Consider the following 16623-nt stretch of genomic DNA (forward strand, 5'->3'; position numbering starts at 1 on the left):
CATTCCATTATTTTCTTCTCAAATGACTGTCTTAAGAGATCCAGTGTGGGCAAGTCAGAATACTGCTCTACAAATACAGTGGTCACCCTGACACATTTCTGCTCATGTGTACTGGTAGGTTCCTCAGCCCTTTTGCCCTGAACTACTGAATTACAGCACCCCAATTTTTACTAACCAAGCATGACAGCACGTCAAGGTTTCCAGCATATCACTTTCAGACAAAACCAAGTGAGAGATTAGTTCTACAGGTAACTTTTAATGCAAGCCTTGAAAATTTGAGAAGATTCTGATATCTTTCCCTCCCAGTACATCTCTGATTGTATTTATTACATATATTTTATCTTTCTCTATACAGTCATAACATTAGTTATTGCTAGCTACCCTTCTCACTCTTCTTAAGCAAACAGTTTGTGCTGTTAAAACCATGACACTTCACATCAGTCTGGCTTCCCATCTATGCAAAATTACACAATATTAAGCCTAAATACATCGGCTTTAATCTTCCGACAAGTCAAGGATTTTCTTCTCATTTATTAAAATTATATCTGTGTTTGGCAGAACACACCAAAAGTGCAGATCCTGGGGACTAATACAGATGAAGCTCAAGTTAGCTGACAGAAGACAATTTTCTTCAGTTCTTTGTTCAGTTCTTACTCATCCCAGGTATCTCCATACTTATTTACTTTAACTAGAGAAAAGGAAAAAAAAACAGCAGTTGCACATGAAATAATTCAAAGGCATAAAACTATGATGAAATGCATCATCACGGCAAGTGGCAGGCGGGGATCGTGTCAGTCACAGCACAATACCCACCCCCCATTAAAGCTGTTTTTGAATAAACGGGGAACGGAATGAGCTTGTTAGTCATTACTCTTTATTGAATTAGTATTCAGTCAAGAGGCCTGCTGTGCTAATTCCTGCCCTACAGAATTTGTAATTACTTTGAAATAAACGCAACATGTGGATGAAACAAAGACAATTGGAGGAAACGGGCAAGGAATGTTGTGATAAATACGTGGCTACATAATCCAGTTACGTGCACAAGTGGATGGATGCAGGATAGTTAAAGACACAGTCAAACACCAAAAAAAAAAAAAAAAAAATCAGTAATCCCTACTAGGAAACTTCTCAGCCGTTATTATTTGGCAGCTTCCCTTTGTATGGCAGTGAGTCAGAGAGGGGGAAAAAAAAAAAAAAAAACCCAGGGTATCGCTCTTATGGATTTACTCAGAAGCCTGTCACATGTAATCGAACAATGACCAGAAAGTGAAAAGATGCTTGCTTGAAATTGAAATTTGACTGGAAAGTAGACCAGAAGTGACTGTCAACCCTGACAGAGTAGAGGATGGATCTATACGACATAGTAGAAATGCTTACGCTCGTCAGCAGCTTGAATTACTGCAGCTTAAATTATTAAGAAACCCAACTCTTTATTACTATCTACCTACAGCAGAGCCAGGGGAATGGAACAGAATATATGGCTCTTGCTTCAGTGCAACGTCAACAAACAGCTCAACGTCCTGAAGAATCTCATTGTGCCTCGCTGCAACATCAACCAAGCTTAAAACAGAAACTCTCTCAAAGTATGACCTGGCTTCCATTTCTGGCAACAGTGGCAGCTTAGCAGAGCTGTACTACCTGCAGTCATTCCCTGAAAAATGGTTATTTTGGGGGAAATCCAGTCCACTGTGCAGATGCACAAACTTGTCCTGTCACAAGGGAGGGAAGCAGGCAGGAGCAGCTACAAGTCAGGGACTGCTTAAAACTGGCTTTCACAATAAGATTGGGTTAATTCCCCCTTGCGTCCCTGCAACGGACGACAGAAACCACTGTCTCCTGTTTGCTAGGCGTGTTACTACGATAGAGAGATGAAGGGGGAACAAAGAGGTAAGGATTCATTATGCGTGCACAGGTATATGCAAGGTATCATGTCCACTCTGACCCAGGAAGCTAAATCCAAACTTAGCGAGCAGCATCAGTAGAATCTCTTAACTGCCAGTTTACATATAATTCCACTTCGAATGCATTTCTGAATTTTTTTATTCCATTGTTCTCCTTCTCCTAAAAGTACAACCAACTACTCGTAACAATGTATTTTACAAAACTCAATGCGCTATTCAATGTGCTTCTACTTTCAAAATCTGACTAGAACCATCAAACAGCACACACAAACATAATACCGAGAACGTAACATTTCATTGAAGTGTTTTATAATAAAAAGGTTAAATAACTACAAATAAAATAACGAATGCTTGCGCTCATCTCATAGCTGCAAGATTTGCCGTGGAACTTGGCAAGGATTGCAGAATGCCGCCTCAGAGTAAGATTTCTGCGTTTGGTTTTCAAGTGACATCTCTAGGCTTTCTATTTGTGAGGAAACACCTTCACAAAGAGAAAGCACTGTGCAAATCAGTGAAGTGGCAGCTGATTGAATCCAGAAGCTGTAGTTTCAGGTTGTTTCAACAATTTCCCAATGTCTCATTTACTATACTGACATGGTAGAAAAGAAAGTCTCCTGTCCTTGAAATAACAGATGTCAATCATTACCCAATAATTGTTCATAGTTTTTATTTCTAGACCACGTAGATGAGTCCAAAGACAGATGATCTAGAAGAAGTATTTCACAGGGGTGGAATAGATTTGCATTTGTAAGCAACACTGTTCTAAAGTTTACCATTACTGCTTCAGGCCTTTTTGGTTTCATATAATTGCTTATATTAACACGCCTAATAGAAAACCCTCATCTATTCCTAGCAATCTCGTTGCACTGTGAGCGAGTAGATCGGACACTACACACAAACCCCAGTGATTCAACTGACTAGTCCAGCAGTGCGTCAAACGGTAACACAGTCATCTTACCAGTAAGTTTTTCACAGATGTCACGCTAAATAAAACGGTTCTCGAGAAAATAATTATGAACTGCTACTAGGACTTCTTTTCAAGCGCTCTTTCAAAGAGGTGACTGAACGGCACCTTATTCTTCAGAGCATTGCATTCTTATTTTGTGACGCAAAGGTCTGTTTTTCCACTGTGGAAACAAATCTCAACGTTGCTGCCAATACTGTTTCCTTCCTTTAAGTTTTAATGTAGAATAATGAACCTCTGCAAACAATGCCACTATAGAAATCCCTTAATTCCACATGAAACAATTCTTAAAAATAAATAACCGCCCCCCTTTCAAAACCATCAACTAGGTATTCTACTTTGAGAGAACAATGCTATCTACAATGCACACCCCCTTCCATAGCTAAAACGCTTCAGGAGAGCTCTGGGAGTTCTTTGCTCAAAGAGGTTGCTCCGTATACTCACAAATTAAAAATTAGGAGATTTTTGTACGGCCGTAGAAGAGGAATTGTAATTTACTACCAGAAGATCAATGTTTCTGAGAAGAAGAACTACTCTCAAATATGAAACTACAGACCACATCACACATCAGCTACTTGCTGATGCCAGAACTATGAACTGGCTAAAGGGTAAGCAAGACCAAGCCTAAGAGTTATAAACTATTTTTAGCATTACTGCTAACATTTGAGTTTCCTACGTACTGCAGGTAAATCAGCACGTTACCTTCTTTAACTGGCTTTTCCTGTGAAAACTTGGTTTCTGCCTTTGCTGGTAACATCACCTCATACGTCTCTCTGTGTTTATTTCTTAATTCCTCATACGAGATGCCTTTTTTTTTACGACCTTCTTCTGGAACTGGAGCAGGATCTGAAAACAAAAAATATGCTCAGATTCTACAAGGGCATCACACAACAAAACCTGATTATAACATCAGGTTGCCATACCTTTTTTAGAATGCCAGTTAATTACAGCTCAATGCCAAAAAAAAGGGGGGCATGACAGACACATTCTCCATTGCCGTTTAGGAGCGTATGTGGCTTTCAACTCATGCATCCCCTTTCATCAAGGGGTGAAAATGCCTATTTTAAAGGGACTTTTTCGTCTAAGAGAAAAGGCAAGAATTACTATGCCACAAACTGCTAAATATTAAGACAAACCACACCTTGCACAGTGTAATCAGTAATTCCTGTAGGTGAAGACTCATTCAGGGAAGCACTGAATGGAACAGGTTCATAACTAGAGAGAGCTCTATCTGTTGAACTGTAATCATCTGAATAATTAGAAGAAAGTGGAGACCCAGGCCTTTGAGAAGAAGGTTCAGTAAATGACTGAGAAGGCATGTCTGAAAATTCAGACTTCCGACTGGAACGGCTGGAAAAAAACAAAAATACAATTAAATATTAAATCAAGAAACACTAAAGTTAAAACATGGAACCGTAACAATAGTATTGTGTCCAGTTCAAGAACATATTCTTTTAAGGGGTCAGGGTTTAATTCAATTAGTTTCCAACAACATGAATTATTATCTTAAAAAAACAGCTGTGGGTTTGTTTGGGTTTTTTTGTTTTGTTGTTTTTTTTACGTTGCAGAGATTTGTAGAGTACCTTCCCCAACACCCTTTCTCCCAGAAAGTTAACTCATACCTGAAAACCTCCAGAGCAAAAGACAAACTATTTTGCATGTTACAAGACAAAAACGACAATCCCTTCTCCCAGGGATTCTTCCGATAGACCAAACACATCAGACAAATAGTACCGGATGCGTCCGTATAAGTAGTGGTAGCACAAAAACTTATTTTTGAAGGTATTTTTGGGAAGAAGTCCCAAGAGACTTGGGCCTTGGGGGGGGGGGGGGGGGCCGGTCTGGGGAAGAAGCTGTAATTTATAACCCTTCATTAGAAGTTGCTGTGACTGTCAATACCAAAACGGGGGCGGCGGGGAGAGAGCGAGCGCGCAAGCACGCATGCGCAAAGACCTATTACTAAGGAAAGGAAACTGTGAAAGTTCATCGAGTTGTTGAATTACTTTTTCCATCAGAAACATTAATGAGTTTTCTCTTAAGAGACAAAGATAAGATCATACAAAGAATACTACGGAAACAGATGCCTGACCCTCTAAAGCAGTCACTACATACTCAGAACGGCCCTGCAAACCACTACATTAAAAAAACAAAAACAAAAAAACACGCCCGTCTCTTAATCAGCCTCAAGAACGCTATCCACTTGGTGCCTTTGGAACAGCTCTAGCATCTTCATTCATTTTTTACTTTAAATTGCTCCTTTTTAGTAGGTGTACAATATATTATCAGGAAAATGTAATGACTTCTCTTGCTGGCTTAAAAGGGTAGCATATATGGACAACTACTTCAGAGTCATTCAAATGGCGTTATCAGCTGACCAGAACAAAAAGGAATTTGTCACTTAGAACACAAAATATATTTTGCAGGTACAAAAGAATAGGCCATTAAAACTTGGAGGCACTTAATGCTGCAGCAGATGATTGCATTTAAACGGGTCAGCACCTAAAGTCAACATAGGTAACGAGCACAACAAGTTCTTATTAAAAACTAGGCGGAAGGGAGAAAGGGACACGTCCACCTCCAAATCCACTGAGTTTATACACTAATAACTATAAAGTAGTAGTTATTAAAATTATGTTTGGTGCTACACAAATTCAAACATTCCAGTATAAAGGTGAACCTGCATACACAACTCTCCCAAGTCCCAGGTTACAAAGTAATTAAGAATGCAATCAAGTCCTCCATAAATATGCAATAAATCGTAGCACACATACAGCAGGACTCCTACTCAGTACCCAACGACTAGTCTCCCAGTTGTGAATCGAGGGTTTAAGTCAGAGATATTCCAAAGTAATTTGTTATTAAAAACCCCTCCCAAGTAGAAAACATTCTGGAGCACAACCGGAAAGAGTTTTAAGAACCTGATGAGTCTCTCATATGTACAGCACGATGCCATTACAGACGTAAAGGATTTAAACAAACAGCAGTAAGCTTGACCACCATGCTTCTTCCTGCACTGATACTGTTTACTGATCTCTTTCCCTTGATAAACACTGAAATCATTCCCACCCTCTTCCTACTGCAATCAAAGCAAGCTATGGGAAAAACTTCCAGAAAGTAACACTGTTCTATTTCAGTTAACTTAGTTTACTTCTAAACTCAAGAGGCTACCTCTGATGTCACGTTCTTGCGAGTAAATTCCACAGGAAGCTAACATCTTAATTTACATGTGATACATTTTGATGAGCAAAACGCTTCTTGTTCAGTAAACAGTTGTATATACAGATCTCAAAATCTCTCTTTGGCCAACTGGCCATCTGATAAAGACGAGATAGCTTCCTGAAAGCGGTACATCTACGGGGGGTAGGGGAAAGAGGGAAGGTGCAGCTCTCAGGATTGCTGGAAGCTGCAAACGTAGCCTTGATCTCTGTTAGCACCTTGGAAACGTCTTATTCTAGCAGTTATTTTAATTGTAAAAGAGAATTAAATGCTTACTTATGCGAACTATGTCTCTGAGCTTGTCGTAGAACATCTCCTATTGGGGAATCCTTCAGTTTCTTAAATTTCTCGCTGCAGATTGGCAAGTAGGATATCTTTCCAGCCAGGTAGCCACACGTTCCAGCAACTGGTTTAAAAGAAAAAAGATGCTTTTATATGCTGCATCATAGCATTCGACATGATTCTAAAATCATCATTTTAAATAAATTATATATTATCGTGAACAAAAGGGAAAAAAAATCAGTCTATTTCTAAACCCCAAAAACGCAGCCGTCTTCTCTCTGCTGCTTTTGCTCACAAAGGGTGCTAAGAACAAAGGCAACAGTTGAAGGGACACGCTGCAGTGATTTAGACACGACACGAGCATCAGGTGATACCAACTATTATTACTCGATGAGCCAAAGGTGACAAAAAACCCCAACCAATCTCCCCCAAGATCCAGAAACAATGAACAATTTCCTATCAGAGGAGATAAAAGGGCTGGAAATAAACAAAGGCTGGAAATTCCAAAATTTTAATTCATCACAACAGTCAGAGTCTGAAAAGGCTTTCACTAGTGGGAAGAAAAGCCTACAGTATTATAAGACTAGGTTCAGTCTCTTCTGAGGACGTGCTTCATATGACATGGTGGTCTGTTCAACTGAACTGGTAGAACCGCTGCAGTCTTAAACGCTTTCAATTTAGTGGATGAGACTTTCCGGTCTCATCCACAGGCAGGACATTAAACCAAATGAGTTCTTTCGCGACTTAAAGCTGATGATGTCCGTCACTTGGCTCCTTCATTTTTCAGTGGGTCTGAGTAGGAAGGAGCATGAAGGAGTCCATGGCAACCAACAGAAGTTTTGCTGCTGACTTCAGTCAGCAAAGAGTTAGTTGCCGCTAACATTAATTCTCCGAGATCTTCACACTGTAGATTGCATCGTGGACTGCTACTGTACCGATGAGACTGATATTGGAAGAGTGATTCCTGTTCTACTATCTATAGAAGATGGTACATGGTAGATCCATTCAAAAGGATGTTAACAATCCTTTTCCAACAGAGAGGAAAAGGACAGCAACAAGTTTACAAGTGATAAATGTAAGGGTTTAGCTGTTCGGCAGATCAAAAAACTGAGATACCTCAAACTGGATAAATATCTGCCGAGGGAAAAACTACGCAGCCCTGAAAGGCTAAAGAGCAAAAAAGCCCAACAAGAATTCAAACGAGATTTGGCAAAAAAGTTAAGCAGCAGAGGTCGTTAACCACTGGTATAGATTACAAAGAGAAGGCCTCCTTTTCTCTTGAGATCCTCCAATCAAGACACGTGGAAGCATCCCTCTGGAAGATGTTTGAAGATGTTCCAGCCAAAGTAATTATCGGACAACTTCTTTGGATTCCCTTATTACAGAAGCAACAGCCAAATAATACAGATTTTCCAGGTTAGCACGGCAAATGAGATAGCATTGCTTTCAGCTTCGTTTGCAGTTACCATGGTAAGACTTTAGAGAAAGTAACTGAGAGATGGACAAAGGAGGTCACGTCCCGCTACAGGCTAACATCAAGTAGGACATACAGATCCTATCCCTCTTTGGAAAGGAAAATGGAGAACCAACAGCTCAACTGCTATGCTGAAAGGGACGGCATCAAAATAGTAAATCATTCACAGACTAACTAGAGCTTCCATCAGTACCTTGGAGACGACTGAGAAGAAGTTGTTAATAATTCCTACAGGCGCAAGAACACTCTGGAACCTGAGAACTACCCACCTCCCCACTTCTTCCAGACATAACCAAGAGGGGAAAAGTAGGGAAAGATGCAAGATAGAAATTAAAACAAAAAAAAGGGGGGAAAAAAAAACCCTGAATCAACTATGTTTGTTAGATTTAAAAGATCCATCACTATGATCAGGCATGGATACCATTCAGAATAAGTGCATCTGCCAACACCGAGACACACACACCCCATTATCAAAGGCAGACTATTGTAATCAGTGGACACAGCAGAAACATGCTCAGATCAGTGCTACCAGAAAAGCAAGAACTGTCTTAGAAATGAGACCTCTACTCTTGGTTCTGCTCCAAGCATGAGCTACAGCAGCAGGGCCTGGAAGCGAATACGCTCTCCTTTCAGAACTTGGGGGGGGGGCAGGATGCACTGCTTCCTTTAAGCAGACTTTCCTGCAGCAGGAATGTGCAATTAAATTAGGAGACATGATTTGGATCTGTAAACTACGTTCCGGGCAACAGTTTTCAGGAAGATACTTCAGACAGTAAGTGCGTGTGACCTAAACAACATGAGGATGAAACTAAAACTGCTTAACTCAGGGTCTTTTAGACTCCAGTTTAAAACTTATGTCCCAGAAAAATTCCCATACTGAAACTGTTCACAAATCACATGAAGCTACCGACCGAAAAACCACCTCAACAAACACTTTGGGGAAAGCTCTTTTAGTACAAAATGAAAGAGCATATGCCCACCAGTGTACATCGAAAGGGAGAGACCATAAGGGATTGGGGTTGTACTGCCTATAACCCTGACAGCAAGAATGGTTTGTCTGGTCCAGTTGCCGCTTATCTGCTTAAACAGCACTTCCTTCACCACAAACCATGGGTTTTACCCTCCTCCCTCTGAAGCAAACTGTAACAGAATCTGGCTCTATCTGGGCAGATTGGCAAGACGGCAACTTCCCGTTTTACTAGCATGTATTACACTGGACAGGTCAATTTATTTTTTGATTATACTGAACCCAAAATCCTCCTCATGACATTGCAGTTTCCCTATAATTGTGCATGCACAGTATCCAGGAAAAAAAGACACTAAAATAGCCTCAATGGGACAACATGAATAATGACCTTCAGATTAGGGAGGGAGGGGTGGGTGTGCTCTGCAAAGTCCTTTAGGCAGACTCCACTGCAGCAGCAAGCACGCTGTTCTAGTATTTTAGGAGACAGCATTCTGACTTACAAACTTTTAAACAGCGGTGAGAAATTAGGTAAGCCAGAGCAAACAGAAATGTTAAACAGATCCTGTCAACTGAAAATATAATCACTTCAAAAGCAAGTATTAGTTTCAGACAGCAGCCTCACAAATCACCGATGTTTACAGTTCAGAAACTACCGAGAAAAAAAGAAAGCATCGTTATAACATATTGTATATGTTTCTTCCCTCCTACAACACAGGTTTTACACAGCAGAGGATAATATAGAAGACACAGTAAAGCAGCATTTTCCTTTACTCATTTTCAGTTATAAGAAACTGAGAAGACGCCTCAATACCAGTAAGTTACAACACTCCCAACGAGTGTCATTCTATTTCTGACAATACTTAGTTTCACACAAAAATAATTTTCCTTGGCAGACTGTTATGAAGGGGGGAGGGGGCGGGGGGAGGAAACTTTCACAGTACCTATTTATAACGTTCTTATCTTAAATTCTTACGTTACCGGTGTCAAGAATATTTCAATATTTCAAGACTATGTCGAGAACGTCAAGAATATTTCAAATCTTCCCATTTTATACAAAGCCTATGAACAAAACTTGGCAAACTCTCTTGCAAAATTCCAAGAAGCTGAATGCATAACATGCTCCACCTCTTGACATGGCATAGGTTGTTGCAACTTGAGATGTGGTACTTAACATACACAGATAAAGAACAAGTTGCTGACTATCAAAGTTGATCCTATTTAGAGAGAATCAACATCAAGAAGGCAAAATTTATTCTGAATATATCACATCCTATCGTTCTACACACAAACACAGTTGCAGCAATATAAGGACAGACTCTGATCACAATGAACTAGCCAACTAGTTTCATGGGAATTGTATTTGCGTAATAGATTCCAGAACCTAAATCACAAATGCAGTATGAACTAATATATACCTTTTACTTACATGCAACTTAGTAAGAGAGCCAAATCTCGAATTATCTCTTAGAACACCTGAAAACAAGAAATCAAAGTAATTAGTAATAAGGCATTAGCAATTAAGCTGAAGGAACATTGACTCGCCATATGAATACACAATGTCAGATCTTTTGCATAGCACTGGGGTAGTAGCTTACTCTTCTACGTTGTAAAGCAAATTCACAAAACCTAACTTTCCCATAACCTTAGAAAAATCTAAGAACTACCTCTTTAATCCTAACACACACAGTATGACTATCACATGCTGTAGCATATATCGTTTCATAATCTCTGCGATATTCCGTTCGTCAAACAACATAAAATGAACAAGACTTTTGATTTTAATTTAAAGTTTTACTCCTCCTTTAGCTTCAGGAACTACAAGTCAGGTAGATGAGAAGTCTCAATTTCTCTTAATTACTAGGAGATTAGGCATTCTTTTGGCTCTGAATAACGCTTCTATAATAATATATGTTTTGCTTTGAGTCCAAATTACAGTATTTTTAAACTTTACCTTTCCTAATCAAGAGACTAGTGGCAAGCATGCTCGCTGCAGCCAAAGGAAAAGCTGTGAAGAAGAAAAAAAAAGTAGCTTAAAAACAAAATTTTCAGTCTTTTCAACCATATTTAACTAAACATGAAATTAAATATGCAAGTTGCTAGGTCTTACAAAGACCATTTGTACAAGTACATGTGCGTGTGTGTGCGTGTAATAAACTGTATAAATTATGAAACATTCTCCATTCCAGCTTCTGACATCTACTACACATTAAGCAGTACTGGCGGACGAGTCATCCAGTCTTCATTCGACTTCACGCTTCCTAACACATGAAAGCCAACAGCCAAGGAGATAAAAGCTCTTACCATAGGATTCCAGGTGAAGTCGACTTCTAGCTACAACTACTACAGCATAAAGATACAGAACTTCACACCTGAGAATCATATACCTTTCTTTTGGATGGAAGAGGCTAACGTAGAAGCCAGTGACTCTAAAATGTTTTGATAACCGAAAGGCTTGATTTTGTTGTAATCTAAGAACTTCTGAATCATTCTACCTCTTAAAAAGATAAAACATAAATTGACTAAAATTAGGTAACCTGAACAGCTCTATTTACCAGCAAAATCCAGAGCAGGGCAGGTTTTTCTATAGCTTACAGCTCAAACTGTACAAACCAGGGGGTAAGGAACCGGGAGGAAAACACGAGCCTGGAACAAAGGTACTGCCTATCACAATTTGCTTAACTGTTTGGGTCGGGTCGGTCGGTTTTTATCACGTTGAATGACTTCGGATGGCAGGAAGCATTTGAGAAGACAGCAGGAAGCATATGGGAGGCTTACTTCAAGCAATGGTCGTTACGCTATCGGGAAGACTAAATTTCTTTGAAACTACTCTCATAAGACCACCATGCCTACACAAGACCCAGTAACACTGCAGCGATGAACACGATAGAAGGCTAAAGCTAATTACATTAAAGATTTAAACACGTCAGAACTAAACTACATCTCAAGCAGGACAGAATATGTAGCTGTTACAAAAAGGCTCAATGACTTTATTAACTTTATTTAGGGGAGAAAACGTTGGAAACACCCCTAGATGTTTATAGCGTTTTGATGCCCACAATCTGCTAGATTAAGTCCCTATTTCAGGCTAAATGATATTTTTAGAATTTCCGCAACACACGGTATGAAAATATGCTTTGCAAACTAACAAGCTGGTTTTTTCTTCCACAAATTCCGACAGGGCTACACTAGATGAGGAGTCCAGCTGCTGCACGCTGAGGCAAACATGACCGCACGTCACCTTCAACAAGAAGTCCTGGCTCCTTGGTTCGCAACCCAGAGCATAGTAATACTTCAAAACAGAGAGCACAATCTTCCAATCTACTAAAGACTAACACCTAGATTAGGTTCAGAGATTCTAGACCTAGATTTCCTGAGATATAGAACGGCACTGCGTATTTCAAGCCAAAGGGTAAGACAAATCAGGAAAAAAGGAGAAGCAAGCTATTTCAAAAACATCCAGCAAAATTACTACAGAGGACTTCAAAATGTACACTGGGAGTTACATGAAAGCAATAACATCAATATTATTCTCTCCTAAAATCTCTGAGCTTACAAGCGATTTATAGGCCCAGCACAAATATTCTGGACTTCCAAGATGGGTTACACACCACAGCGGAAACAGGTGATACAACCTGGGCATAAAAGTTACATTAAATAGGAATTAGAAATGAAAAAAAAAAAAAAAAGCAATAGGAAAACGAAGATGGGGTTATACCAAAAAATCACTATAAATAATTACAAAGCATAGAAAACGGACAAAAGCAGCTTAAGAAATCAGGGAATATTAACACTTTTCACTGCTATGGGCAAAAGGGACATTGTCTGCTTCCGGAAAAACAATGGAAGGCTGATAATGAAGGGCTGGAATGTAATTAATCCGAGTCAACATGGTTTTATGGGGAAAAAGTCATGCCAGTGCAACTTGATTTTACTTGTTAATGAGATTACAAGGGCAATCAAATTAAATTATAGCTGTAACTTACATTTTTAAGGTATTAGAGTTTACACGTTACACAATAACGCACTTGCACTATAGTCATATCAATAAAGCATATATTCAAATCAATTAAGAAATGACCATCCAGAACTTCTGACACAGGAGCTGTCAACAGAAAGCCATCACAAAACAGACAGGGCTTGCAAGAACACATTGGTTACGGCTTGAGATCTGTATAAACAAGATGAAAACACACAAAATTATAACAACATCTGTGAACAACAAACATTGGCACAATAAGAACTAACGGTGTCAGGGCAGCCACACAGGCGGCCCGTACTGCTGGGGAAGGAGAGTTTAAGTGATACGTGTTTAATACAGTCAGCACAACAGTATAGGTGCACGTCACGCAAACCTAGGAAGCAAAGACAGCAGGCCTAGAAAACAGTGAAGAGCCTTTGGCTCTATCAGTGAGACAACAGTACAGTACACAGCTCCTGAAAACAAATACCAGTTCTTCTTCTTCTTGCAGCTCCCTAAAATGAAATTCAAGTGAAATTGCTGAAGAAACTAATCCAGGGCTTCTAAACAAGACGACCTTCACGGTGTTTCTTCAGTCTCTGTACAAAGATGAACACTGCCATCAGTTTCCCTGGCAATCTAGAATTCACAGCAAAACACCGCAAGAAAAACAAACAGCCCCCTCCCCTCTTGTCCTCCACGAAGGAGATCACCATTAAACCGGAACCAATTGTTCTCTTACTGCTAATGATCCTGATTCTCTGCACTTCGGTTTTGCCAAACAAGCCGAAGGTTTCCGCGTGTTCCAGAAGACAAGCGGCAGAGAACGCCCACGTGCAACAGGTCAAAATTAAAGCAGATACCAGCCAACTCTGAATCGCTGGTTCAAAATCACACTGCCTTAGAAGCTGCCTCCTAAACTACCGGTTGCCAGTAGAAATCAGAGTACCCATGTGCTAAGTTTAGCAAATCAGCTGCCAAATCCTTCATCTGTCCCAGTTTCTGCTAAGCCACCTACCAGCATCAGGGGGAATCTACTAGCACACGATAAAACAGCGGATAGCAGTCACATCAGAAAGCTTGAACAAACCTCGTAACCACGCGTACACAAAACATACCTGTCTTGAACTTCGGGGTTAGAGAAACAAACTTACATGTTGTAATTAATTCTCGAGCGCTCAACGTTTTGTAAAAAAAAGAAAGACTCCAATCTTGGTTTTTAAAAGAACAAAGCTGGGACACGCGCTATTCTGTGAAAACACTCTCTGTTTATTAGCCTTGCACGTTTAGCCGTAGTAGTAGTACGGAAATCACTGCCGACTGCAGGATCACGTCCGAGAATCTTGACTGTTGTTTTAGCACAAACCCCTAAATGCCTGGCCAGTCACGGAGGCAAAGATTTCCCTCAAAAAGGTGAGCTGCGTGAGTACGTCACACAGCGTTCTCTTGACCAGTCTCCAGAAAGATGGAGAGCAAGGGTACTAAGCTAAACTATCTTCTATTCATGAATCCTGAAGATTACATCACAATTTGAAAATCAAAAATACAGGAATACAGGAAACCAAATGTTAAGATATACAATCACATTACAATACAATACAAGTTATCTACACTGTTATAGCCAGGCTAGCTGTACCTATTTTCAGCTTGTTAACAGACCTATTAGCTCAAAATGTGAAGGGGCCTTGTTATAAAGTATAAGCCTCACCAAGTACACTGTCTCTTTTACATGATTCATGTGTCTTGCAAGTTTTTAAGAAACGTAAATTCTGCACGCATCAGCCTGTAGTAGGATGCAACTTTAGATCACGTGAAATTCCTTACTGCGCTGTCCTGATACGCTGACCTGTGTCTTCCTTCTTCAGTCCCTCACAGAGCAACAAGAGCTAAGGGTAGAAGAAAGGCAAAATAAGTTTACCAGCAAACTGAACTTACCTCTGTATCGGGCACTCTCCTCGCCGCATTCCTTGAGGAGTCGCCTTTCCTCCTCTGTTGGCACATAAGGCTTAGGTACCGAATTCTTCCATCGGGGAAATCGATTTAAAAAAAAAGGGGGGGAGGGGGGGAAGGAAGGTTTTGAGGCCTTGAGGTTTTTCAATGGCAAACTTAAAACCTTCGCACATCACAGGGCCTGTACTTTCTCACACTTATATTTAAGAAACTGGTGCCTTTTTGCCTACAAACCTCACGGGAAGCAGAGTGTTAGGAGAAATCTAACGCTTTTGCGAAACAAAAGAGAGGGGGAGAGGGAAGGCTCTACCTCGAGTAGGCGCAAATTCCGACTCGCTCCTCTCCCCCCGCTTCAGCAAAGCCCGATTCGGGCCTTGCAGCCTGCCTCCCCAAGTAACGCTCCGAACCGGCAGCTCCTTAACTCCCCAGCTTTTAAGAGCGCTTTTAGCGCCCCCCGACACGGCGGCCGGCCGGCTCTCCGGCCCCCCGCGAGCAGCTGCCGCCGGCCGAGCCCCAGCGCCGCCTCCGCGGCGCAGGCGACGGGGCCGCGGCCTGGCTCGGGCCGATCCTGCCGCCGCCCCGCTGGGGGCCGCGACGGCGAGGCGACGGGACCCGCCCCGGGAAGGTCTCCAGGGCACCGCCCGCCGCTGCCCCCCGCTGCCCCCCGCCGCGCCGCGCCGCGGGCTCCCCCTCGGCAGCACCTCGGCCGGCTCGCCGACCTCCCCACCGCCAGGACCCTGCCCGGCCTCCATGGCGGGGCAGCCGGGGGCACCGCGGCGGCACCGGCCGGCTGCCGAGGCACCGGAACCTCCTGCGCCACCTTGGCCCGCCGACCCGGAAGCAGACGCGCGCCGCGCCGCGCCGCGCCGCGCCGCACTGCCCCTCCCGCCCGCCGCCCGATGCCCGGAGTCCGCTGCCCGCGGCAGCGCGCATGCGCAGGCCGGCGGCCGCCAGGGGCGCCGTGGAGCGGTAGCCGCGCTGGGGTAAAATGGCCGCTGTGAGGCGGCAGCGGCTTGGAGGGTTGGCTTGGCCCCGAGGGGCCTCTCGCGGCCTCCTGGCGCGAGGAAAAGCTGTCTGGCGGCGGCGACCCTTGCGCCTGCAGGCAGACAGGAGCCCTTCTGGGTGGCGAGTGCTCGCTCATGAGGGCGGCGAAACGCTGGGGCCGGCGAAAGAGTTGATGGGGCTGGGGGCCGCGTTTGTTCGTTTTCAGCTGTTTCACTAGCTTCGGTGTTTCCCGAAAGTCGAGCGAGGGCAACGTGACTGTCTAGAGCTAGCAGTCAAGATTCAGAGCGGTAATTTCAATAGCGAGTGTTTCCTTCCTGTGCTTTATCTTGTTTCCTGTCTGCTTGAAGAGTGCCACCCTCCCTCTAACAAATTTGAGAGCAGGCACAGCTTCACAAGGTGGTGAATCTTTGAACGGGATTCTTACGTGCTTCTTGGCAAAGCGTTCATACGTGTGTTCTTGGTAGTAGGTTCGCGGCGTTGTAATTGCTGTAACCACCAAGTGGTTTTTAGAGGTGGTGAGAAAAAGATTTTATTTCTCCCCTGCCTACCTTGGGTGCTGGATCTGTTACTAATGAACAACTAGTTCTTAAAGACATATTGCCAGGATTGGCTGAGGAGAAAGGACGTCTGTTACTGAGGCACAAATGTTAAAAGAGTTTATTTAAATTAAGAGCAAGCGAGGGCCTGGGGAGCAACTATCTGAATGTGAAAATAACAGAGATTTATTTGGTGGTTAGGATGGTGTTGGAGTGTAAGCTTAGAAGCAATCTGCGCGCGTTGCCTCTGGCTAACGCTGCTGAAGAGGCAGCATTAGTGGATGACTGCAGTTCATCAGAAATCAGGAAAATCTGAGGAAAGAAGATGTTTTTGGTTGTGTGTTGTATGCTGCAGAGCTGTCCTGTAAAC

At 42.3% G+C, this 16623-nt stretch overlaps 1 protein-coding gene and 1 long non-coding RNA gene across 2 annotated transcripts; one reads left to right on the forward strand and one right to left on the reverse strand.

The window, feature by feature from the left end:
• Positions 1–240: 240 nt before the first annotated feature.
• LOC104148716 (OCIA domain-containing protein 1) lies at positions 241–15572 on the reverse strand. The gene is made up of 8 exons (XM_068940971.1): positions 15414–15572; positions 14698–14782; positions 10756–10809; positions 10227–10277; positions 6358–6487; positions 4007–4215; positions 3568–3711; positions 241–688 (listed from the first exon to the last, which is right to left on the reverse strand). The coding sequence occupies exons 1-8, from the start codon at positions 15462–15464 to the stop codon at positions 651–653; spliced, it is 762 nt and encodes a 253-aa protein (XP_068797072.1). The 5' UTR covers positions 15465–15572; the 3' UTR covers positions 241–650.
• LOC138067017 (uncharacterized) lies at positions 2728–11128 on the forward strand. The gene is made up of 3 exons (XR_011140692.1): positions 2728–2861; positions 9520–9617; positions 10991–11128. It is a non-coding gene; the product is annotated as an uncharacterized lncRNA (long non-coding RNA).
• Positions 15573–16623: the final 1051 nt, after the last annotated feature.

Source organism: Struthio camelus, chromosome 4 (assembly GCF_040807025.1).
Source record: "Struthio camelus isolate bStrCam1 chromosome 4, bStrCam1.hap1, whole genome shotgun sequence".
Classification (NCBI taxonomy): domain Eukaryota; kingdom Metazoa; phylum Chordata; class Aves; order Struthioniformes; family Struthionidae; genus Struthio; species Struthio camelus.